This window comes from Phasianus colchicus, chromosome 5 (genome assembly GCF_987193195.1).
Source record: "Phasianus colchicus chromosome 5, bPhaCol1.hap1.1, whole genome shotgun sequence".
NCBI classification, from domain to species: domain Eukaryota; kingdom Metazoa; phylum Chordata; class Aves; order Galliformes; family Phasianidae; genus Phasianus; species Phasianus colchicus.
Genome location: NC_143440.1, coordinates 11677973 through 11702352, shown reverse-complemented (window position 1 = coordinate 11702352; position 24380 = coordinate 11677973). Strand labels below are relative to the sequence as shown.

Below are 24380 nucleotides of genomic sequence, written 5' to 3'. Positions count from 1 at the left end.
AGAGAACAGAGTGCATATATACACATTTAAAGATGCATGACTGGAAAGAAAAATAATTATTCTTTAAAAGTTGGGGAAAATGTACCTGCTTAAAATAGGCAAAATAATAGATAATTTCTGTAGCAGTTAATCATAATGATATTCACATCAGAGCAAATTAAATGCTTCACAACCGCCCTGGTGCTTAGCTGGGTAATAGGAACAGCTCTTTCTGCCAGATACAAGTTCAATGGTAATTTCAGGAATGTTATTATTAACCCTCCTTTTACTTCTTTGCAAGAGTATTTCGAATGTTAAAAGGGAAAAAAAATCATCTTTACTCAAAGACAGCAATATTAAAAATGAGTGTGGTGTTGACATCAAAATGTTGGTCTTCTGATTTAGTGCACCTTCCATTGATTCCCAGGTGACCAACATTGTTTTACTTTCAAATAGATGTAAATGAATACATGGTGGTAAAACTTTCTCATGTATTATCCTTCCTTCATCTCTACAATCACAAAGCTGGGCTATCACCAGCTGAAATATATTTACATATGACATAGCATTGTACTGGCCTTTCATGTTCAACCTCCAGAGATACTCAGAGAGATGTTAACCTCTTTCAGAGAAAAAGATCTTTGTTTCTTTTGATGAAATATCCTATTCTCCTCCTGAGAAGTCCAAAAATGTACTGGACCACATAACACATAGATCCTCAGTGACACAATTTTAGGCAAAAAAAGTTGACAAAGTGATTACCCAGACAGTTCAGTTATAAACCTCCTGTTCAGAAAAGTAGAATTAATGTCTAGCCCTTCATTTTCACCAAGGTGTGATTTTGGGAGTTGAAGGGTCAGATGAAAATGAGCTACTGAAATCAACATTAAGAAATTCTGTTAAAAATCTGTTAAATGTTACTGGATGGGGGGCGTTTAATTAGTCCTTTCCATCTCTAACTTTATAAATTCTGCTATTCTTATTGACATAACGAGAGATCTTTTTAGACTGATTTTGGTGTGTCAATCTGAACTAGCATTAAGTAAAAAAAAAAAAAAAGGTAAATCATCTTCATTTACTGTAAGCTCAGAGACTTGATTTTTGCAGCAGATATTCTGTCATAGTTTGCTTGAATTCTGTGGCAGTAAATTACAAGATACGTCAATGTAAAGCGGCAGTGAAATCATTTATCATTAACTTGAAGAGGCCATTATTCAGCTCTGGAAGATGACTGTTTTATGAAATACAAAAGGATGAGATCATGATTTAGTGACTAGGAGAAGTGTTCATTTTCCAAAACAGCAGTACATAGCAAGGGTGAAAAAGGAATGAAGCCTAAACAGTTGATACTGCATACTGTTTTGATGTTTTCTATCTTAGTTAAAATTGCTTTTAGAAAACTTGTTGCTGATTAGCAGACACTTTTTACCGGTTGGCTGCTATATCTGTTGCACTTCTTTCTGTGCAATTACAACTCTCACAAGCTACCTCAAGTAGATGCCCTAGCTGAGTGTCAGGAAAAAGATTTAAAGAGGTATAAAGCTTTCTACGTTCTAAAGGCTATTTGAAGTATTAGAGTTTCTAAATATGCACTTTAAAGAGTCCAGAAATTATCATTTATTTTGCTTTTTTTTTTTTTTTTGACGTAGTCACTAACGTGTTTGGCTGCTTTACGAAATAATTTTCCCCACTTAGGAAGCTTACTTGTGTAAATAACTAATAGGATGTTTTTTGTTACGACTAATTCTGTAAAGATTGAAGATGTGTTCAGCACTGAAAAAGGGAGCACTCAACAGAACACAGTATCAAACGCCATAAAGTTATCACTTTCTAGAAGAGATTAAACAAGGGATTTCTCTTTTTATGATGCAGTCAATAAAAAGCACAGAAATGCCTACCTTTTCCAGCTGGTGCATCCCTTCCTCTACACAACAAATAGATGCCAATGTTCTCAGTGTCTGGGGATAAAGGCACCTGAAATAATCCTGTCGACAGATCTTAAAGAGGGCAACGACACCTCCTTCCTGCAGATGAAAAGCAGAAATCAGAAAAACAGCACTAAACATTTCTCTACAACATAATTGAGACTGGGACAGAGGGAAGGGCAGAGTCCTTTATTATTATATCCAAATAAGCTATCATCAAAACAACAACAAAGATGTTAAACTTGCACAGAGAACTCAAGTTGATTAACGCTTATATGGTAAGTGATGAAAAAGTAACATAGCCTAAGTAGTAGGAGGTGTGCTTAAGCAATTGACTTTTACCAATGAGAACAAATTAAATTAAATTTGACATCCATATGAAAATGACAAAGAATTATCAATAAGCTGAACTGGAGTGATATTTAATTGATAGTTCAACTACATGCTATTAATTAAAAACAGATTTGTTAGCAAATATTTCATATTACTCTATGTTTCTGATATCCATACCATAATTTTACATTAATAAAATATGAAAGAGAAGGTCACAGGTTGAAGAGCTATTGAAAATGTCAAAGGTGAAGTTCTACAATGATACAATCCATATATTCCTCTTCTAGCACATAAAATTTGCATTCCTACGCATTTTTCTTCAGATATGGCACATAACAAAAAATAATTGAGTATACATAAATCCCTATAGTAGCTGCCCTTCATCATTTCCAACATAGTGCATAAACATAAATATTAGCAAAGGTCACATAATAAATGGAAAGATACAGATATAAGCAATATATGCACTTCAGGGTTTTTGTTGGATTGTGTTGTTTCTAAATGCTTGCCAGGCAGACTACAGAAGCTTTAATTTATTTTTTTATTTTTTTTTCCACGTAAAAGTAGCCACACAATGAAGAAAGAATTTTAAATGTTCACAAATGAAAAACCTTGGTCTAAAGTACTAATACTACAGGCATGAGTTAAAATTAATTGGAATCATGGACCAAGTTTAATACAGATTGTTCAGATTAAGCCTACTTAAGTAGCCTCCATAAAAAACTATCTTTCAGATTTACTTATCATCTTTTTCTCTTCGGCCAGTTATAGTATTTGAAATCTCAACAGGTTGTTCTGACAAAAAACGTCCGGAATACAATTCAGAATCCTTCCACATTTTTGTGCTAGTTCTGCTGGAATTTAGCAGAGAATAATAGAGTAAAATAATGTGTCCATTCAGCCTGGCAAAAAATAGACACTGTCTTAAAATTAAATTAGAATTACGCAAAAATTAACATCTCAATATAATTTCAGGATTCAAATTTTTTATACTATCTTTACAGACATTTGTGCCATTTCAATGAAATCAGTGAAAAGAGAAGGCTTAATAAGGTTTCTTAAGAGTAAAATTTATTTGTGGAATTGTAAGAAGTGCACGTATATCTTTGAGTTATTTTATATCTGGCTATATTCAGCTTACTACACAAAGACATTTCACAGCCTTTAAAATAAAAGGCAGAACACTAAGAAAAATTCTTACAGTGATTCTTCCACCCATAAAAGGATAATGGCATTTCCCCCTTGTAGTAATTGAAGTATCTATTAATAAGCCTAGAAATGAGTGAGTACAGTGCTGTCCCCAGATCTGAGGTAACTGGGATTTCTTTGGTCCTACTGTCAGTATGAAAGTACTCACAGTTCTGTGGGATCAGAGCAATCTGGTTCTCTAATTTGATTATAATAAGCAGAACTTTGTGAATGACAATAATGACAACTGCACGTTGGCTTCAAGCTTTCTTTCTGACAAATGGGTGCTTTGCTCTTGTCTCTGAGGGACAGGAAGTGATTTATCACTGTGTTTGTTGGGAGAAGATCCAAACTGTTTATTATGTGCACCGTATACTATTACCAAGTTGTAAAACGTTGACCATAAGTAATGAATCTAAAGAGATGTAAGTGAAATATAGAGTGAGTAGGAAATAGTGAGCCTGATTCTATGGCTGGTCAAAAGTACTCAGGCACCCAAAGCTTTACTGGTATCTCAGCATTCTCCAGAAGTAGTTCACCTTTTTCTGAATCTGTCTTTCTGATGATGACACGATAGCAGACCTACTCCATCTCACAGGGCTAAGTATAATTTAGTCACGTGTATTCTTGTACCTTATACTTATTTACCATTCAGAGAATCTTAGCAGCACAAAATTTCTCTTGCTTTGGAAATCACCTAGCTGTACACGTTTCCTAAAGCTCCTGGTATATCTAACCATGCTTTTGTTTTTCTGTTTATCCTCTGTAGACTTTTGGTCAATGACTGGAACCAAAAGAACACCACAAGAAGCATTGCTCTTGCTGTAATTCAAGTTTCATTTGAGACAGGCTTCACATACTCTCTGCAATGGTAGGGCAACTTGCTTTACTGCTTGATGATCTGCTTTTCTTCCATACTGGATTAGCAGGAATTCAATTTCCTAGAGAATTCCCTGAGAGGATGTTCAGAAGGGCTAACACTAGATTAAAAAAATCACCTGAGATACAATCACAAGTACGGGATGAAGGATGTCACAAGGATAAAAAGCCACACTGCACAAGGAGTGCAGTGAAGAGCAGGGATAGAAGGCATCTACCCCTAATGAGCAGTGTTTTGCAGGTTCGGCCTCAAATTATTTAAAGTGCAGCAAATTCCATCAAGCCCTTTTCTCGTGATGGAAGACAACATTTATAATTAGCTCGAAAGATGATCTCTGAAGAAATCTCTGCAGTAAATACTTGCTAGAAATGGAACTGACGTACAAAGAAGATAAGGCCATGATGTACCAGAAGATTTTCTGAGAGCAAGCGAGCTGCTGCGCATCTCTACAGAGACATTCAGGCTCAGTTTCTCCAGAGAAAGGTATGATAAACAGGTATGGTGTATTTGCTTTAGTTGTCTTGGGTTTTACCTCTCTCATTTTAGGAGACTATTACTATAGCATTCAATCCAATATAGTTAGTATTACATTCTAATTGATCAGTGAAATGGATTTCTTTTAAAACATTTGTTGTGTTACTTGATGTCCCACTATGTATTTATTTTAATTCTGGAACTGATTTCTATGGATTCTTCTGCTTGTCACAAACAAAATCTAACAGACAATGCTATGAAAAAGAATGTGAATACACTCCTATAACGGATGCAGCCTCAGAGAATGATACAATTAAGTCATGCTATTTTATGCCTACGTACATGTCATGAGATATGACAGATGAAGAGGATTTTAGCAACATTCAGATCCAAAGGTAAGAAACCAATCCACTGACAAAAACCTAACTGAGACAAATTTTTGCAACAGATTCTGCACCTGGCTCTTCCTGTCCTCATTTTCTCTTTTTGCTTTTAAGCTCACTGGTGGAGTTTCCTTTCTTGCACCTTCAGCATTGACAGTAGATGAATGTGGCATCTAGTTCAAAATCCACAGCTCAGCATTTATTTCTCTGTTAGCTCAAAATTTAGGGATTGTTATGATCACTATTATCATTTATTTTTAAGGTTTCTCCATTTCTTATCCTGTGCTTACTGCTACTCGTTTATGTTAGCGATCTTAGTCTTTACGCTCACGTGAAGAGCATTGAGCAGCAATGGGTGAAACAGCAACATGACTTTCCCAGAACATTACAGTTACATTTCTAAAAAGAAAAAAAATGTTGAACTCATTTTAACTTTAACTGCAGCACTCAAAACAATTTCCAAATGGAATAAAATTGTAGGTGGCTTTGCAGAAGAGGATTTTTGCCTTTCAAAGACTTTTTGATTTTGATAACAGTATTAACAGAGGAAAGTAAGGAAGAGAGTGTGGTGGTTGAAAACCTCACCAAAATGAAAACAATAGATCATTTTCAAGTGTCTTTTCAAAATTTGTGTAGTTCTTGATTTTATACTCAAAATTTTGATGTACCGCAGAGCTATAATTGGTAGCTTAACACAAAAAACACTAAACACATTTCACATATTTCTCTGAATTATTCCACTTCTCTGTCTAGTTTTTTCTACAATAAGAGTGCTCTCAAGGGAATTTCTGTGTCTATGAGAAGTTTTGAGATCTTTGCAGAAACTGAATACATTCTTGCCCTTGTAATGAGCTGGTACAGTGCCAGATTATTGTTGTTTTTGTTTTTGTTTTTGTTTTTTTTAAGTCACCTTGCACTTTCCCTGTCATACCAACTTATTTGAGTGATAAAATACAAAATTCTAGCCCATCACATTTCCTCTGCCCCCATGCTCAGTGATGCAGGTAGCTGATGCAACACAGAAGGTGAAGGATGAAGGTGAGTCTGGACGATTACATTTCAGTGCATAAAGGAAACAGATGTGCATCACAAGTGATACGATCACCACTGTAGTTTGGCAACCAAACAGCACGTAGGGTTCTTTGCATAAGAGCATGCATTTCCTCATTTGGAAATCATTTAGTGCATCCTGTGGCACATCCATGTAATATTAGTAATAAATTAATTTAGTGATTTTATTGAAGGTCAGACTTCACTTCTGCTAAATGGAACTCTTCATGGAATTCTCACAATGACAAAAAAGCACAAGACAATTTTCCTCAATTTGTTAGTCCTGCACTTCCTCAGTATTCAACATTTTAAAATTGTTTTGGATACCACTGAGTGGAGCTCAAATACCAATTCAGAAAAAATTAAACCCCTCATGCTGTTGCTAGAATCCACTACACATTTGAGTCTGCTTCATTCAGAGCCTTCAGTGGTACCTTTTACAATGCAAACATCTATAAATATAGATAGGGATAAAACTAATTAGATAGTGCTGTTTAACTTCATCTCTGAGCAGGACAAGAGATTGGCATGTTCACTCTACAAACAGAAGCTTGAGAAACTTGGGAAAAGATATTTCCCCCTGTGTACACTGAAGAAAAAATTATTCTATGCTTAACCTCACAAAATGCCTTTCCTTTCTCACTTTTTCAAGATCCAAGTATCAAAGGTATAAACTTTGCAGGGATTGCTAGAATTATGAACCTCATCAGAGCAATGGGTTTAAATCCAGTGTTATCAGCGAATTCATCGGTTCATCAGTAAATGAGAGCACACTGCATGAAGTATCCTACATTGTGATTATATCCTTCTGCAAAAGGTAAATAATTGATACGAAGTATTTCTAAAATTACATCTTTAATAATATCTCTATCATCCTCTGTACAAGTAGCTGAAGAGTTTTTCTGTTTCTCTGTGTACTCAGTAGCTATATATATAACCAACTGCAAAGTTTCTCTACTTACATGGTTGATACTCAGAAAGTACCATCTGGTGAGACACTAAAAAGATGCCCAAGGTGCTGAAAGGAGCGGCAGTATACCAGGTGATACAGACAACTGCAGTTGAATCAATACCCAGAAGCCAGCTGGAGCTTATCCTACTGCAGTTGCCTGTAGAGGTCTTGTAGAGGAACTTTAATGAAGAACAACCTTTGGAGAGAAATGCCAAAAAACTACCAATAACAGGTACTCTTTTATTAGTGATGCTGTTTAGAGCTTAAACGTAAAGCTGAGCTAGAAGTCAGGGCAGTTGGTTTTCTTTCCACCCTGTCATTGGCCCTACAACTCATGTATTTTGGTATTTACAAATCCTTAATCTAAATAAGGTTCTGAAATGCTAATAGAAAGGTTTTTCATGTAAAAGCATTGGGCTGCTTTTAAGAAGTTACTTCTCCTTGGGTACTACCTTTTCAGCATGTATTCCTCTAATATTTATGTTTTTAAGTTTAGATTCAACAGATCAAATTAATTTCGGGATGCATATTTTATATAAACTCAATCTGAAAATTTCAGTCCAGAGCAAGATTTGACTTCAAGTGTAGCAAAGTGTAGCAATAGCATCTGAAAGGCTTAAGAAAGCTGCATCAGAAAGACAGAAAACACATCTGCAGGTTTCCATTCCCCTGCTTGCCCATATAACTTTTGTCTGAATTGCTTGCCTGCAACGTAAAGAAACATCAACATTAATTGGGCACTTGAAACTATTGAGAATTTCCTTCCATTTCACTTCATTTGAAGTAATTAACTCAATTACACTATTTGAGTTGTACAATTGCATTATAAAGCAGGAATTTTGAGAGAGGATAGGAGGAACATAGGCAGAACGAAATAACAGCAGCCTTCCAGTTGACAGGATGTTATCAAGACAAAATAGTCAGGGCCCTATGTAGCATTAACTGGCAGGGGAACTGTAAAAAATGGACACAAATTGAAACAAGAGAAGATCCAACTGGATGCTGTGAAATAGCTACATTATGAAGAAACATCAACTGACATAAGTCTTCTTGTCTGCTACCTTTTCTCTTTCACACCTTCAATTTATTTTGAAAGCAACAAAAGGAAAAAGTTCCTTAGAATAAGTTTCTGGCATTCTTCAACTTACATTATGTCTCCTGAAACACAGGATTTCATGTTGTACTACTCTACCTTTCAAAACTCACCACCACTAGGGTGCATAGTAAAATAACCTATTCAGATTACTAACTTTACTTGGAATTAATCCATGTATTTATCCCCTTACCTTGGCTATGATACGACACAGATGAGTACCTTCCTGGGTGAGGCTGAATAAGCTGTTAATTGCTGACTCAGTGATGTACACGCTATCCGACGATTCTATTTGTCTCAGCAGGTTCTATGTGACATAAGGTAATTAAAAACCAGTTATTTCCAGTGATAAACGTGACTATTGTATTTAAGATGAAATAGAGTGGGAAGTCAAGCCCATTTACTCTGTGTGAGCCCAAGCAAAAATAAAAACAAGGGCAAGAGTCAAAGCAGTAATATTATAACACATTTAATATCACATTTGAATAGACATAATTAAAAATAGCAACATGTAAAAATAAGCACGAATAGAAAAGAGGAATGTGTTTGAAAACATGTTAAAAAAAGAGCTCAAGTTATTAGGAAACTATTCTCGTATTTGACCTACAATTGAACTACAAACTTAAGAAGGAAACTGTCTCCATGCAGAAACTGTATCATAGAGTTGTGTAAATATTCTGCATTATTCATATGTAATATTGCTATACCCTTTCTAATAATAACTTTGTCTCTAGGATCATCATTATTGTCAGTTTATGCATAAAACTGAAAGGTGATACTGATTAATAACAGGAATTATTAGGAGAAATATATTTCATGTATTTGTTTCTCAAATACATGAAATAAGTTAAATATTTTTATATTTGTAAGTAGTTATCTTGCATCTTCATGTGTGCCAATGCAATTGCACAGGTAAACATAGCTGTTAAAAAATACAAAGCTTAATTTTATTCTTTGAAAGTTCATACAATCACAAGAAAAATAACTGATTGTATTTATTAGAAGGAGGAAGGCAAGTGTTTATGTATTTAATACAGTTTTGAAAGAAATATCCCTTATTATAATTTACACTGTTACTGACAGAAAATTCAGTTATCTTCCCTTTAAAAGTTTGCTTTCTCCCACTCTACGTGTCTCCCCTAAATAATCAGTTCACACTTTAATATTAATCCTTTTTATCAATAAATCTTGATACACTGATTTGAAAAGAAAGCTCTTTAGTAACAACCATCATGGCCTCTCCTGCAGGTGCTTTGCCTGCTCCAGGGCAAATTACCCACAGCGTGGTTGTAAGGCAGAACTGGGTGCACAACCTGGCTGGGTGGTTCTGAGAAATATTATGTTCATGGTTTTTATTAGCAACCTCTCCTCCAAGAGATCAGCAATGCAAATGCTTATGGGATAGTGCAGAGTAATTAATCCTGCTTTCTTAAAACATACAGGGTCTAGGATTTAATGTGTCAGTAAATATCAAAGTGTCCAGAGGCAGAACTATTAGCAATATAGGACTTCAAATGCAAGAGAATAAGCATCAAAAGATGGACTGCCTACTCACTGAATTTGCAGTATGTAGTTATTTATGCACTCAAGTTCGTACACCACCTTTCACGTTATTCTTGTAAATTCTAAGTGCATTAGTTGTAGGTTGCTACCTTGACTATAATTCTGAAAATATATTCTGGACACTTTCTAGCAACTGCAGAAGATGATTCAACTTTTTCTAATTTAAAGCATCAAGATACAAAATAATTTAACTAATACCATTCAGTATTTTGTTTTAGCACAGTAGTAAATACTGTTTAACAATTACTTCTTCATCAAGCCTCTCATTCGCCTGATGGGATAAAAAAAAAAAATTCAATAACATCACTTCTAAAATACGGTCAAATTAATTGAGCATAATTACATTTGTCGGGGTTTTTTTGAGCAAGATTAAAGGGTGCAAAGGGATAGTTAATGAGATCTCAAGAAAGAAACTAGCATAAGATAGATTGCTTAGACTTCCAAGTTATTACCTCAAGAATGGTCTAATGGACGAAGTATAATGCATCTATAATCTCAGATTACTCTGTGTTTTATCAACTTTTAATCACCACTGGATATGTCTGTAGTGATACAGCAGTATTTCTGGAATGCTCTGTGCACACACACACCCAGAAGTTTTGCTCTCATCAGCCCTCACACTATGGAGGAGGAAAGTATTCTAAAACCAGTGATGGTTATGATAACCCCATGCAACAGGTTATTTGCTGTTTTGGTGCAAAAAGAATACTGATAGTCACACACAGCCTGTACAAAGGTTATTATTTTAATCACGACTTTCCAGAGTCTAAGATATGCTCTAGTTAAAATGTGTGCTGTAATGATATATATATTATACATATGTCTTCTAGAAGTTTTAGCTTTCAATAGGAACTGTTGAGAGCAGGAGAAACTTTGAGGTTTCTAAAGAAAAGCAGTGCCTGTACAGGGAGAGAAAATGTGTATGAAGGTCTTGTTAAGACAACATTTTCCAGAGATTGACTTCCTTATACTGAAAAGATATGTATCAGGAATGGTAATTAACACTGTAATCCACAGGATCATTTTGCTTCGGAAACAAATCAGGTGAAAAAACACATTTAGATCTCTTTGCAAGATATTTGAATTACTGATCATTGATTTGCTGAAAAGAGATATAATTATCATCCTTCTCTTAATCAACATTCTCCTTCAAGACTTAACATTGGTGAAGATGTTTATTATTATTATTATTACTTTTAGTTTTATACTGTAGACTAACCTGTGCTTCATGTGTTAGAACCAGCTCTATCAACTGGCCAAAATACTGAGCAACAGTAGTGAGCGTTTCATTAATACAAGATTTCATGGACTTCAGCATCTGTTCATCCTCTACTTGTATGCACCTAAAACAAAAGAGAGAGGGAAGCAATGAAGGAAAACAAGATGCAATAGACTCCAATTGTTTATCAATATGATTGCCACAGGTGAGCTCTACACCAGAGTACCAAAGCTTTGTCTGCACATAGTAAGCATAACACCAAAGGACAACAGTAGACATTAATGAATACTTTGGGGATCACAATCTACTTCATACACTACAGGCCTAATTTTGCTGCAGATGTTGTGTTTATATCAGCAGAACTCTATTTTCCCCTTATGCTTATAGTTACAGTCACTCGAGGTACCTGCCTTTCAGCTGCAGCTCTGGTTGTGAAACACAGAGGTATGTACTAAGAAGTGTTCTCAATAATTTTCATTTATTTTCTTCGTCATAGTTTAATAAAAACAGGACAAGAGAACAAGCTGAATGTGTCCAAATGAATAAAGATCATTTGAGCAACATATTCAAAAGTAAAATAAAGCCCTCTGTGAAGAATGATTACACAGAGCAACTTTACAGAGTTGGTGTAACCATCCCCTAACCAGTGATACTTGGTGCAACTGGTGAAACAAGATAACGATGTAAAACATTCTACAGATGAATAATTCAAATGAAATAACTGATACTGCTGCACAGAAATGCATTATTTTAATTTGTCAAAAATAATTCCACCTCATCAAGCTGCTGCAATGGAAGATATGGTTTTGTTGATCAGTGTTTCCACCTACATAAAGTTCCCTTCTCAGAACTACCTGTCTTTCATTTAAACAACTTTTCATCAAACGGAAAAAGAGGGGGAGGATCACTACAGGATCTTATTAAAACAGTGTGTCCCATAGTAGAATAAAAAAATAAAGTTTGAGTTGTGCAAGTTTGGCAAAAAGCAGTAGTGCTCAAGGGGTATTCCTTCCTGATCATTACACGCCGTCTTTTCCCCTCACGATCCCCTGAGAAGAATGACTGGCATGGCATTTGAAGTAGAGAAAGACCAACTGAATTGCAATGAAGGGAAGAGGATAATGTACATAAGGTAGGGTAAATATAATGAGAAGGACTATATAGAAATTCTTATTTTATATTCTCAGCATTCTAGAGTGCATGTAGCTAATTAAACCTAAATATGAAATTAAAAGAGTACATATTTATTTGGGTTTAGTTTTCTAATATGTGGATACTCAGGAACGCCAATTATGACAGCCTATAAAGAGACAATATGAAAGTTTTCCACAGAAGCTGAAATCTTGGCTCCAGAAAACTCTGGGGAAGTTTTGTCACCTATACCATTAGAATCAGACTTTCTCCCTTGATGCCTAAAAGCTATGAAAAATCATCTTCCATATCTATGCCAGGCTCTTTGTGCAACAGCAGATCCCATCTTTCATTAAGATGCAGTTTAGATAAAAGCAATTCACTTCATCCACTGGGGCTAACATTCAGAAAGCCTTTCAGAGCTGCAGGGGCCTAGTTCAAACATTTGACAGTGGTAGTGGATTTGCACTTCTCATCACAAACTCTACAACATAATAAAACAGCAAAACGAATATTTCAATCCAAAAATTTAAATTACCTTTCTGTAAATGCCGTAAATTCTGAACACTTGTCTATTAAAAGGTTTTCCAGCTGGACAGATAGAAAGAAAAATTGATTTTTAGTATCCATGTGTGTTTGCTTTTTTAAAATACATGTTTGCTTATGTTAATCAGATAAAAGCCCTCCAGAACTATTATGTCATATAAGCACTATTTCTTTGTGGTTTTTTTTCCTACTCTTCTAAATAAAACTAAATAAAACAAGTAGAGATAAAAATAAGGTTAATAAAAACATAGCATCTAGATCTTAAATGCAAAGAAACTCATAGATGGGGTATTTAAATATTTCAGCGCAGTGATCACCACAAAAAACTAGATTTTTTACATTCTAATTTGTCAACATGACCAGCTTTGACAATCAAGCCTATGATATCTATAGGATCTGTTGACTCCAAAATGTTTTTACAACTAAAAATAAATTACATAAAGAAAAAAGATAAAATGAGATTATATAACGTTATAGTTATTACCAAAAACAAAAGAGAAAAGACATCAAATGAAGCATTCCTACCTGATTCATTTCTTCTGACGAACTCCTGGTAAATGCATTGTATTCATTTATCATGGAACGTACATGGCAATTGACTCTTACTGTCATGCTGTGGACTCTTTGCCATCTGTTCTTCTCCAACTTCTGAGCAATCCTGGTCAACTCAGTGCTTATTATCCAAGCTCTTTTTAGTAGCAGCTGTAAATTATCACTTGTGCTATACTGTGAGGAAAGGATGAGTTCACTTTGTTCATCTTTCTCAGCGCTGATCGGTTTGGACTGGAGAATACACATGCATTCACAGTCTGTCATCAACTTCAAATCTTCCATCCACCGCTGAACAGAGTCCACCTGAATTAAATGCATGCTAAGAGGCATGGAAAGAAGGAAGAACAAGATGAGGCAAAGAGATCTTGGGATAACCATCAGCAGTAAAACAGTGTTGAATCTAACTACCAAGTTGCAATTCATTGGCAAAAGGTAATGGACTGAACAAACAGTTTGCTTGTAGCAGTCATTGAGAACCATGCTTTCCTTTCAATTCTAGTGACAAGTTTTGGGTTTCTGATCATTTTCAGTCTACAAAGCTACTACAAAAAGCATACTACAAAAATCAGAGAAAAATCAGTAGAGATTGGGGATGACTAAACAGAATTTTAGGCTGCAGTTCTGGGGGAAAACAGTCCTGCAGTTCTTCACAAATATAGAATTTGATATGATGAAGTAACAGTTATGCGTTTGCTTGCTGTTTATAGGACTATACTACAAAACTTCACCTGTCAGTCTCTGCACAGGACAAGTTTTACCTTGCAACATCTCTCCAAAGCCCTTACATTCACTCTGGGACAGCCAAAACAAGACAACTAACAGTACCATCAGCAATATCAATTTTTCCCACATCATAATCCCCATAAACCTCAGCTGGATTCTTCTTTCTGATGAGAACTTTGCCTTCTCTCATGTTTCTCACTGTTGTCTGTAAAATTTGTACATCTGACTTCCATTTTTGCATTACAGCAATCAAACTGTAAACAAGCGAGGCTGTAAGAAACTCCTTGACCAGTAAGGGCACACGGGCAATGAGCCTGCCTTTTGAGCCCTTGCACACTCTGACAGAGGCACAGCTGTTAACAGAATCAGCAAGGTTGGAAAAGACCTCTAAGATCATCCAGTCCAATGTCCTGAGCTGTTACACGAAAGCCTGCCTGTTAGAACTACCTCTGTGATTGCATTAGCCAACATGTAGACAGTGATGGGGAAGGACCTTTCAATTCTTGAGCTGAACACCAGTTGAATTCCCTTCCAGACCACTGAGGTAATGCTGCACAAATTACCAAATTTTGATTATAAACATACGCAGGAGGCTCACCTCAAGTGTAATTTTACATAAATCAACAACAGACAAGATACAAGGGATCAGTTTCATTGATCCGTTTTCCCTTTTCACCAAATACAGTGAAACTTCTTTTAATTTTAAACTTCACAAGCTGCTGCTACGTAAGGTCTTTATTTTACTCAGCACTGAGCACTGTGTAATTGTATTTTATGATTGATTGTGGCTCACTTTCTTCTCACTATGTGTAGTCTCCTTATTGCTTTTTTGGATGTGAAGCAAGGTTTCCTAATAGACAAAAATAACAACTCCAGAAGTTTGAGATCATGATTTATAATGACATGCACAGTTTGTGTGCAGTAAAGGATAAACTCATTTGACAGAGTAATGTATTTTTCATTTCCAAAGTGCACTATGATAATTGATTAAATCTCTGTTTAGTAAGTACAAATAAACTCTTATATTATATGTTCACACGGAGAGAAAAACTCAAATATAAGGTTAGTTGGATAAAACAAGAAATAGCTCATTTCCTCTACTCCCAAATAGAAATCTTCACTTCAAAAAGTTAAAAAAAAAAATTATGAAATTGTACACAAAAGACATTAAAGAAATTCTCATTTGTCTCAGTTCCTACTCAAGTGATTGACCAAAGTACAGTTGTGTAACACAGAAATTTTTTTCATCTGAAATTTAACATCCTTTAACTCCACTGGCAGAAATACCATTTGCCTTCTCTCAGACCAAGGGACTATTGAAAACTCCCTTTGTTCACTATGTCAACTTTTCTGCTACATTATGCTTTAAACTAATCTCATGATCAGTGAAGTGAAATATGAGCTGTTCACTTTCATTCACTTCTCCACATATTTAGACAAAATCTTCCAAACATTCAAGGCATGAATTAGCAGATTATCTTTTGCATATTAAAATAAGGAAAGCCAAGTAGAATCATTCCTAATTAACTTTTAAAAATCCAGACAGTGTTTAATGATGTCTCAAAACAAGTTGAAAGTTTCCATCTTGTCACCCATTACTGAAAAAAAAATAAATTACCACACCTACAAAATAAAAACACCCATAATGGGACAGACTAAAAACCTGTCTAGCCCATTATCCTGCTCCCAACACGGCCATTAGCAGATGCATAAGGAACATTTGTAAGAGGCATTGTAGGAGCTGAGCAACCCCTCCTTCCCATCTTCTGGCAATTAGTGGCTTATGAACTTCCTAAGCCAAAATACACATCTGTGCAGGATGTTTTCACAATTCATGAAACAAAAGTAGCCATTAATCCCTTTTTGAACTCAGTTAAACTTTCGGCCTTTACAGCATCTAGTGACAATGGCTTACACTTTGATTATGGTTTGTAGGAGCAACTATTTCTTGTTGCTTATTTAAACTCGCTGCCTTGAGATATTAATACAAGCTCTGCAGTTCTTGTATGACAAGAGATTGCAAAGAGAGAGCTCCACAGTATCCGCCTTTGTACAATTCACTAGCTTATTCTCTGTGACTGATTTCCTTTGATTTAGCTCATTTTCAAGACATCAAAACTGTGCTTATCCAGTCTGTCAGCATGCAAAAGTGATCTCTCACCTCTGATCATCCGATTACCCTTCCCCACTTAAAAACATTTCTAGTTATCCTATGGCCTTCCAAGATGAGATGCAGGAACAGCACACAGTATCCAAAATTCAGGTGCATCATAGAATTACAAATTTGGATTATATTTTCTGTAAATCTCCATTTTCCAAGAATTCCCCAAATTACTTTTATTTACCTAAGTGCTTTGAAGAGAACTATTTCATATTTATCTTCCAGAAAGCGTAACTATTTTTATTTCAAAATGAAAATATAAGTGATAACATAGTTTAGAGTTAGTTGCCCTATGATGTAAGTTGCCCTAAGATGTAAGCCTAAAATGTCTTCAGTTTCTGGCTCCTTCTCACATTTCCTACTATGTTCATTAACAATTAACTTAATCAGATATCTTACTGTTTCAGTGACTCAGTATTGACAGGTACTTCAGTGATTGCATGGTTGCAGTCATTTTGAATTTACCTGATCAATTTCACATAATCTGGAAGTGTTGTTATCCTGCTGTTATAACTATTTTTCAGGCAGTTAACAAATACACTGAGCATTATTGGTTCAAGGATAAGGGACCTTAATGGAGTGATTTTGCCCAGATCTGTTTCATTAAGAACCATTAGGTAGTTAACTTGCAGAGACCTTCATGTATAAAGTTAACTCTCCACTAGTTTAATTTTTTTAATTTAATGTGCCTTGGCATACTGACAAGACAGCAATTTATGAAGACCAAAAAAGCAGCATTTCATGTAAAATTAGAAGTAATTCACTACAAAATAAAAATTCAAAAGAAAGCATTTCTTTAATGTCATCCTATTTTAATCGAGGCTGTAAAACAGCTGAAGTTTTCAAGATTATTCAGTTGAATTTCAGTAACTAGCAATTCAAATGCACTGAATTCTAGTGCACTGCCAAATCTCTGTTTCAAGATCGCATTCTGACATAATCATCTGGCTGAAATGAACTTAGAGCAACAGCATGTTGGAAGTATGTTTCTTCAACAGATGCTAAGACCTTGCTCCATTTCCACACTACATAACGCTTTGACGCCCAATTTCATCATGGAGGACTCATGGGAAAAAACACTGTCATCTTACGTTTCTAATACGTACATTGTTTTCAGGGTTACCAGGACTTTTCTTCTTTTTATAATAAGTAGTAGTGGGCTAATGAATCACGTGATCCTTAGGACAGACCAAGCAATCCTTTAGATAGCAATCCTCCCTCTCTCACGTTGGTGCGATATGAATACAGAAGTACAAAAGTGAAGAAATAATAACTAGATCATATTTACAGCTTCCAGCTTGGACCTCTCTACTACAGTTTTACTGGCAGAAATACATACTTTTTTAAATTGCAAGTGTTATCATAAAAAAGAATTATGCCTCCATTTTTTATACTGAATTTCAATAAGTACAGAAGTTTTGTGTTTTATAACAGCATGTGAAAGACTGAGCTAATCAATTCACATGAATATTCCCAGGGGCCATCACATTTATAAAGTGTAAAGACTTCTGCTGCGTAGAATTATGGTTTTTTTGAAGCTTCTTCGTCTTTTAATTCATTTTCACCTATTATGACAGATTTATTACAGATCCTAATGATAACATTTAGTGTGGCTTCCAGATAAGCCTACAGTGAAAGTTGTTGCCAAGCCTTACAACTATGCTCAAATTTATTATTCTAATTAGCAGCAGGTAATTAATTGGCAACAAACAACTTCTCGAATGGATTTAGCCCCCTCTCTGAACATAACTCATCTCTAATTTTTTTCTAATACATCTATTCAAAATTATTCATAGGTACCCAATATTACCAGGGCCAGTTTCTACATTAATATAATAGACAGCAGAACTCAACTATCAGTGGAAGGATTTAGTGAAGAGCCTTAGAGAAGGCTCTTATTTATACTCAAGTCATTTAACACTATTAATTGCTTGTAAGAGCTTTGTGGATCTATGATATACTTGCACTAATTTTAGCAAAAATTTGACATATCTAGGGAGGTAGCTTAAGTGATACAGAGTACCTGTAGGGTAGCTGATTTTTAAGTGTACACACTTACTTTGAAGACCACTCAGAGTAATTGGGGTCTATGAATATTTAGCATTTTAATTGATGTGGCAAGCTAAAGGATTAGTCCAATAATTTGCACAGTATTCACTCTCCTCCTCGATTTGACTTTCTTTTCGAGTATATCAGCAACACAATCTCACAGACAAAAGAAGAGTTTAATATCTAACTGGCTGCCCAGAGAGGCTGTAGACACTCTGTCCCACAAGGTGTTCAAGACCAGGTTGGATGGGGCCCTCGCCAAACTTTCTAGTACCAGATCTGAAGATTGTGGCCCTGCACATGGCAGAGAGGTTGGAACTTGATGATGGAACTTGGGGTCCAATTCCAACCCAAGCCATTTCTATGAATTAAGACTTCAGAAAACATTAATGGAAAGGAAAGTATTTCCATGTCTTCAAAAAAAGGTAACAGGTTACCTTTTAAAGCCTGTATTATAGGGAAAGTAAAAACACTAAGCAACAGTAAACACTTTTAATAGATAAGATACAGTATGTAAATTAACTATAACTTAATTGCACCTAATTAAAAGACCAGATAAATCATTCAGTATTAAGTGCTACACCAGTGTCCTTCTCAGATCTTTATGCTCTTCTGAGAAATCCTCACTGTAAGTTGTCCCCCTAAAAATGTCTGAAAATATTATACTGTCCCAGAATTACTGGCATATTGTAGAACATAAGACATAATATAGAATCACAGACCAATTCAGTTTGACAATTAGCTTATGTAAAATTTAGGTTAAGCTTCACAGATATTAATTTTCTTAAGTAGGGCCAGGTCCTTTCCAGCCTCTGTCATCTGAAGAGATAGGCAGAAGACAAAAGAACTAGTTCAGCCTAGTTTTGTGGATTCTCACTTCGTGCCTGGTACATTTCATTGTTAAGACAACAGCTACCTCCACAAGCACATTAGATTCTGTGAACTTAAGACTGCCATAAAAGAGAAAAGCATTTCCTAGCAGAATATGGATGGAAATACTAAATAAACTCTGCCAGCAGCAAATTAACGGTAGTGTAAAGCTCTGCTTGGCTTGCTTGCAGGCAAAGCTGAACAAACAGTATGCCAGTGTTGTCACAATGATCGCCAACTAAACAGACAACTGATGATTTTCCATTTGCAATAACATTTATATTTTCAATGATTTCTGTTGCATTTGCAATGTCATTCCTGGATCAGCCTGTCTCGATTTTTAATCTTTACAGAATATGTATAACTCTGTCTATCTCACAGCGATAAATTAATAAAAAAATCAGCTAACCAAGATTTGTGTCTTTTGTTCAGCGTCTATTCGATTATTTCTCCTGCCTTAAGTGGATTCCCTTCATTCACAAGCAAATTGTTCTTTGATGAGCTGGATGAAATAGTCATCCCTTTCATCTTGAGGTGAGGTTCTGAAATAAGGAGCTATTCTCTTACTGCAGTGACAAAAGCAGAACTGACGTGGCAAGATTTTGTTCTTGTACATATGACATTCTGTGCCTTGAAAAAAACATGTTATATTTTTTCAGAATAAATGTGATACTAGAGCTGAGAGGTCTTCACTTTGTATGAAGTACGTGAGTCCATGATTTCGGACTGTATGTAACCTGATAAACACAGAACAGCATATCCTGATGGAATATCACAAGACGGCTCTACTCAGAACATTTGTACATCTTGTTTCAGGACATTAAGCCCTGAAGCATGCTGATAATCTCAAAGGGACATGGTTGTCAGCTACTTATTGCCCAAATACCAGAGTTCTAGCTCACATAAATAGCTCAGAGGTTCCTGAAACGTGTGATGGGAGAAATGTCAACAAGGCCAACAGCAGGAGAAAGAGTGCTCAGGCTGTTCATCCCTGTTCATTGTTCCCTGATGCTCAAGCTAAGCTGGTAATCACAGAAGGCAGTGCACTACTGTTTAAGAACAACATGGTCTAAAAAGAATCCTTGTAAACACCTAGCAGGGATAGAGAAATAGAAATACGAAGGAGAGAAACAACACAGGAAATAACCTGGGGTCACAGACGATGGAAATGCTCAGAAGCAATTACAAGAAAGGACTAATTTGGAAAGCCAGCCTCTTGTTGAACTTTTTTTTTTTCTCTCCGAGTGTGCCTTAATTTGTAGCTTAATAACAAACAGTACAGATTTCTTGCCTTTTTCAAAGGAATTATGACATGCATTATGAGCAGCACCATTAGCTTTTCACCTCTTGCTATTTACTCACATAAGGTCCTAACCCTACTGATTAAATAAAGCCTGTTTTACTTAATGAAGAAAGCAACAGTCATCTTACACGGAGTTATGAGATCAGTATCATTCAGGACAGTACAGAAACTTGGGGACACTCAGTCACATCTTTTCACAGCAACTCTAGCTAAAAAAAGCCAACAGCAGGCTATCCTAGAATTGCATTAGAATATTAACCCTTCAACAGACAAGCTGAAAAGATGAAAACGAGCAACAGTGTCACAAATAACGGAATAAGTTGTTAGAAATACCTTAATTAAACCTTCTCATTCAAAGAAAACATTTTCTTACCAAAAGAATCCCGCATTTAAGCATGTTTACATGCTTCCGTGGAAACAGAGAACTGAAAATTAAAACTTAAGCCACTAAATGCACTCATCTGATAGCATCAGATAATATGTTCAAAAATGGCTTAAAAATGAACTCAAAATAGTTCATTGTGGGTTCATAAGTGCTCTTTTAAGCAGCTAGACTAGAACCTCAGTGCTCTGTTGGTAACGTCTTATTTCTCATCTAAATTTCTTAATAGTTATTTCGTTCCCATTTGGTTTCAAGTTCCACATCACGTAAGAACTTATCTTTTAATACATTTTTAGAAAGAGAACACAGCTTTCTCAGCTTCTGATTTATAAAAAAAGTTAACAAGCAAAACTTTTTGGTTTGCCTTTACAGCTCTTCTCTTTACTCCACGTGTACCAAATATTCTGGTGGCTGCTGCAAAATCTGTTTCTTAGATACTTGATATCATGTTTGATATCAAATCAAGTCTCAAACTAACTTCCACAGTGGCATTAGTATACCCACATCTCCACTAGAAATCTATTTTTCTCACAGGCTTGGGCTGATCTTACTGTTACGTGCCATCGCAGGCATCCCATTATGAACTAGTCTACACAGGCCATTTTCCCCCTCCACTGAATGAGATACAAATTGTTGTACATCTTCTTGTTGAGTCCCCAAACACAAAGCCTTGAGATTTCAATTACTATTTTCTTTCCTATTACTCATTGCCTCAAGATTATCTTGTTAGCAATGCTCCAAAATTTAAGTCACAGCAAGTTGTGCCACTCATGAAATGAAACATTTTAATAAAAACAAGTATGGAGAGAGATAGCTGAAGTCTACTATTCATCATCTTCTTTCACAACCCTTCTGACTGTCCTCCATTTTACCCTTTGCCTGAGAGTTATGTCTTGCTGTATTTACCAGTAAATTACCTTGTGCAGTCTCCACTGATTTACCTTTTTTATGAAGGAAAATAGGAAAACAAGGTTACTCCATAATAGAATAAGAGGTTATTCAGTGCATTCCATTTTCAGCAGGTTCACATTCACCTGTTTCCTTTTTAATCTCAAATTTTTAGCTACTCTCTTAGAGCTTTTTTCCTAAATTTCTCCTCTTTTCCCTTCCAGTTGCCTCTCGTCCTACCCTCCTAGTTCCCTAGATATAAGCACTATTTTCATCAGTCCATACAAAATTTTGCTGGTGACTTCACCACCTACATATTTCTTCTCCTGCTTTTCATGCATTGAATTGCGTTTTCCTCTTCCCAGATACGTTTCTTTACTTTCTATGCCTTTGACAGTTGAAGCTGATGGTTAATGCTCCTGTTGGCACCAATAATTGCGTCTTCATTTAGTCATGGTACTTTTCCCACATTTTTAGTATCTACTCCTTACTAGTTATGTGTATGAAGCAGACATTCCTTACCTTCTTCTCTTTTAATCTGTGTTTATTGAATTCATACAATTCATATATATTAAATAGCTTTTCTCAAAAATCTCATTGGAAAACACATAACAGACAGTATATACAGGAGTCCTAGACTGTCAAATCTCCTCTTAAAAGGTTATTTAGCAAACCTAAACCTTCTGGTTAGCCTTCCCACAAGGACTCAGCCTACTGCTCAAGACCAGGCCACAATAAAACCAGTTAACTGTGCATGTTTAAGCTCAGGAGTTTGCATGGCATACTTTCTTTCTGTACACATTGCCTCCTTCCCAAAAAATAGATTGTTTTAGGCTCTGGCATAAAGCTAAAGCACCCTGTTTCACTTCTTTCACACTTTTTCAAATGTGTTTCAAATTCTGACTTCTCTCCCCCTTGCCTACTCTACTCTGCCCTTCCTCTACTACCATCCTCTTTCTGCTTACATGTGCTGACCAGTTGCCAGAGAGAGACCACTGAGCCAAGCAAAAGAATGAGATATCTGCACTCCATTTTCTGTACAAGGCCAGATTTGTATTTTTTGATTTACTTAAAGCTTGTGTCACCCTCCAGCCACAATAAATTTACTCAGAAGAACAAAGTGATCAAGTGGATAAACTGCTTGAATAGAAATTGCAAAATTTGGGCTCCACTCTTTGCTTTTCTACTAATACCCCAGCCATTTCCATCACCTTCTGCCAGTTTACCTTCTGCCAGACTGGCTCTCCTCTGCGTAGTTTATAGAGGATGAGACATTTCCTTGCTTTGGCACTTGAAAGTTGTGCCTAGCATTCTGATTTGGCTGCAGAGTACAGGTGCAACCACAACATGTAAGAGAAGCAGGCAAAACTACGATTTTCAAAGCAATCCTGAGAGGAGTTCTGAAGGCTACATGCCAAAGAGAGAAAGGAAACGAGTAGGTTTTTTTGTTTTTTGTTTTTTGTTTTTTTTTTTTTACCACCAGAAAGGAACTTTTAAATGAAGGACAGTAGCCAAAGAGAAGAATGCCTGAGCTTGAACAGTCTCATTAAATTCTAAAATCCAAAGCAACTGGATTCCAACACATGAAAAAGACAAGAGTTCCACAGAGTGTTCTTCAAAATGCTGAATGAGGTGAGGAAGAAGCCACAGGCTGATTTCCTGGTAAAAGTACAGATGGAAAGGGTAAGAGTCCTGTAGATTGTTCATTCCTTGGAAGTAATTCATTAGTGAGGACTTTTCACCTTGCTGCTGCTCACAGCAGCTCTGGCAATGTCAGATGCTGAAGGGGAGTAAGGGAGAGAGCAAATTGTGCTGAACAAGAGCACCGCCGCACTGGTGCCAATCTCCTTCTTCAGAAGGGAACAGATGAAAGAAATTTCATAGCATGGAGGACAGAGCCAGGTGACTTTTACAGGGTGGAAGAGAATTTTACAAATATTGAGAAAAGGAAGGCTGAAAAAGTGTCTTCTCCCCCTCTCTAAGCGAGTAGGATGAAGCAACCGACCCATTTATTCTTCATCTAGTGACAGCAGACTTTGGGTCACTGGCAGTGAATCTCTGGCACAAATGAGGTACCCATGATTCATATGGGTATACAGGCTCTATGTTCTGCAGTGCATTAAGACAGAACAATGATATTTTCTAGAAAAAAAAGCATCATTACAGTATTACTGTGCAAAAATAAGTCAATTATCCCTCCTTAATTATTTATTTAGCATTAATAAACTCTAATTGGCAACAAAAGGAACATAGGAAAAAGCTAACAAGAGGAAAAAAGTGTAGCAAATGTGAACATGGGTTTGATGTTAGTGTTTTACAGTAATATATCCCTGGTTCAATGAATTATCCCCTCACATAAGATATAAATCGATATTTTATGCAAGTACACTACTTTGTATTAAAAACAAATAAAGGGAAAGTTTAACTAAGTTATTGTCTGCTTTAATGCTTTATAATGTATTTTTTTATATATGCTTTATAATATATCTTACATTTCCTCGTAGTGGAGCAAGAAAATTTAATGTGAAAACATACCAGAACTGCAAGCAAGGAAATATTCCATACTATGATGTTCGTTACAGATGTCAGTCTTGGCTAAAACTTTCTTCACATAAATTACTGTGTTAGCAGAACTTCATGACTGATCCACGCCAAAAAAATAAAGGTCTTATTCACACAATATTCTTTCACTTTCCCTTTGCCATTCCTATTTATAAAACCAGGGTTTTCAGAGAA

The 24380-nt window shown here is 35.9% G+C and overlaps 1 protein-coding gene across 5 annotated transcripts in view; it reads right to left on the bottom strand.

Moving 5' to 3' along the window:
* INSC (INSC spindle orientation adaptor protein) overlaps positions 1-24380 on the bottom strand; it is a 122338-nt gene that overhangs the window by 52447 nt on the left and 45511 nt on the right. For all 5 annotated transcript variants that reach the window (XM_090142027.1, XM_090142026.1, XM_031614048.2 and 2 more), the window contains 5 exons: positions 13242-13587; positions 12709-12761; positions 11040-11163; positions 8451-8564; positions 1878-2003 (listed from right to left, as the gene is read on the bottom strand). In XM_090142027.1, coding sequence (XP_089998153.1) covers positions 1878-2003; positions 8451-8564; positions 11040-11163; positions 12709-12761; positions 13242-13587 — 763 coding nt within the window. The remainder of the gene's footprint in view (positions 1-1877; positions 2004-8450; positions 8565-11039; positions 11164-12708; positions 12762-13241; positions 13588-24380) is intronic.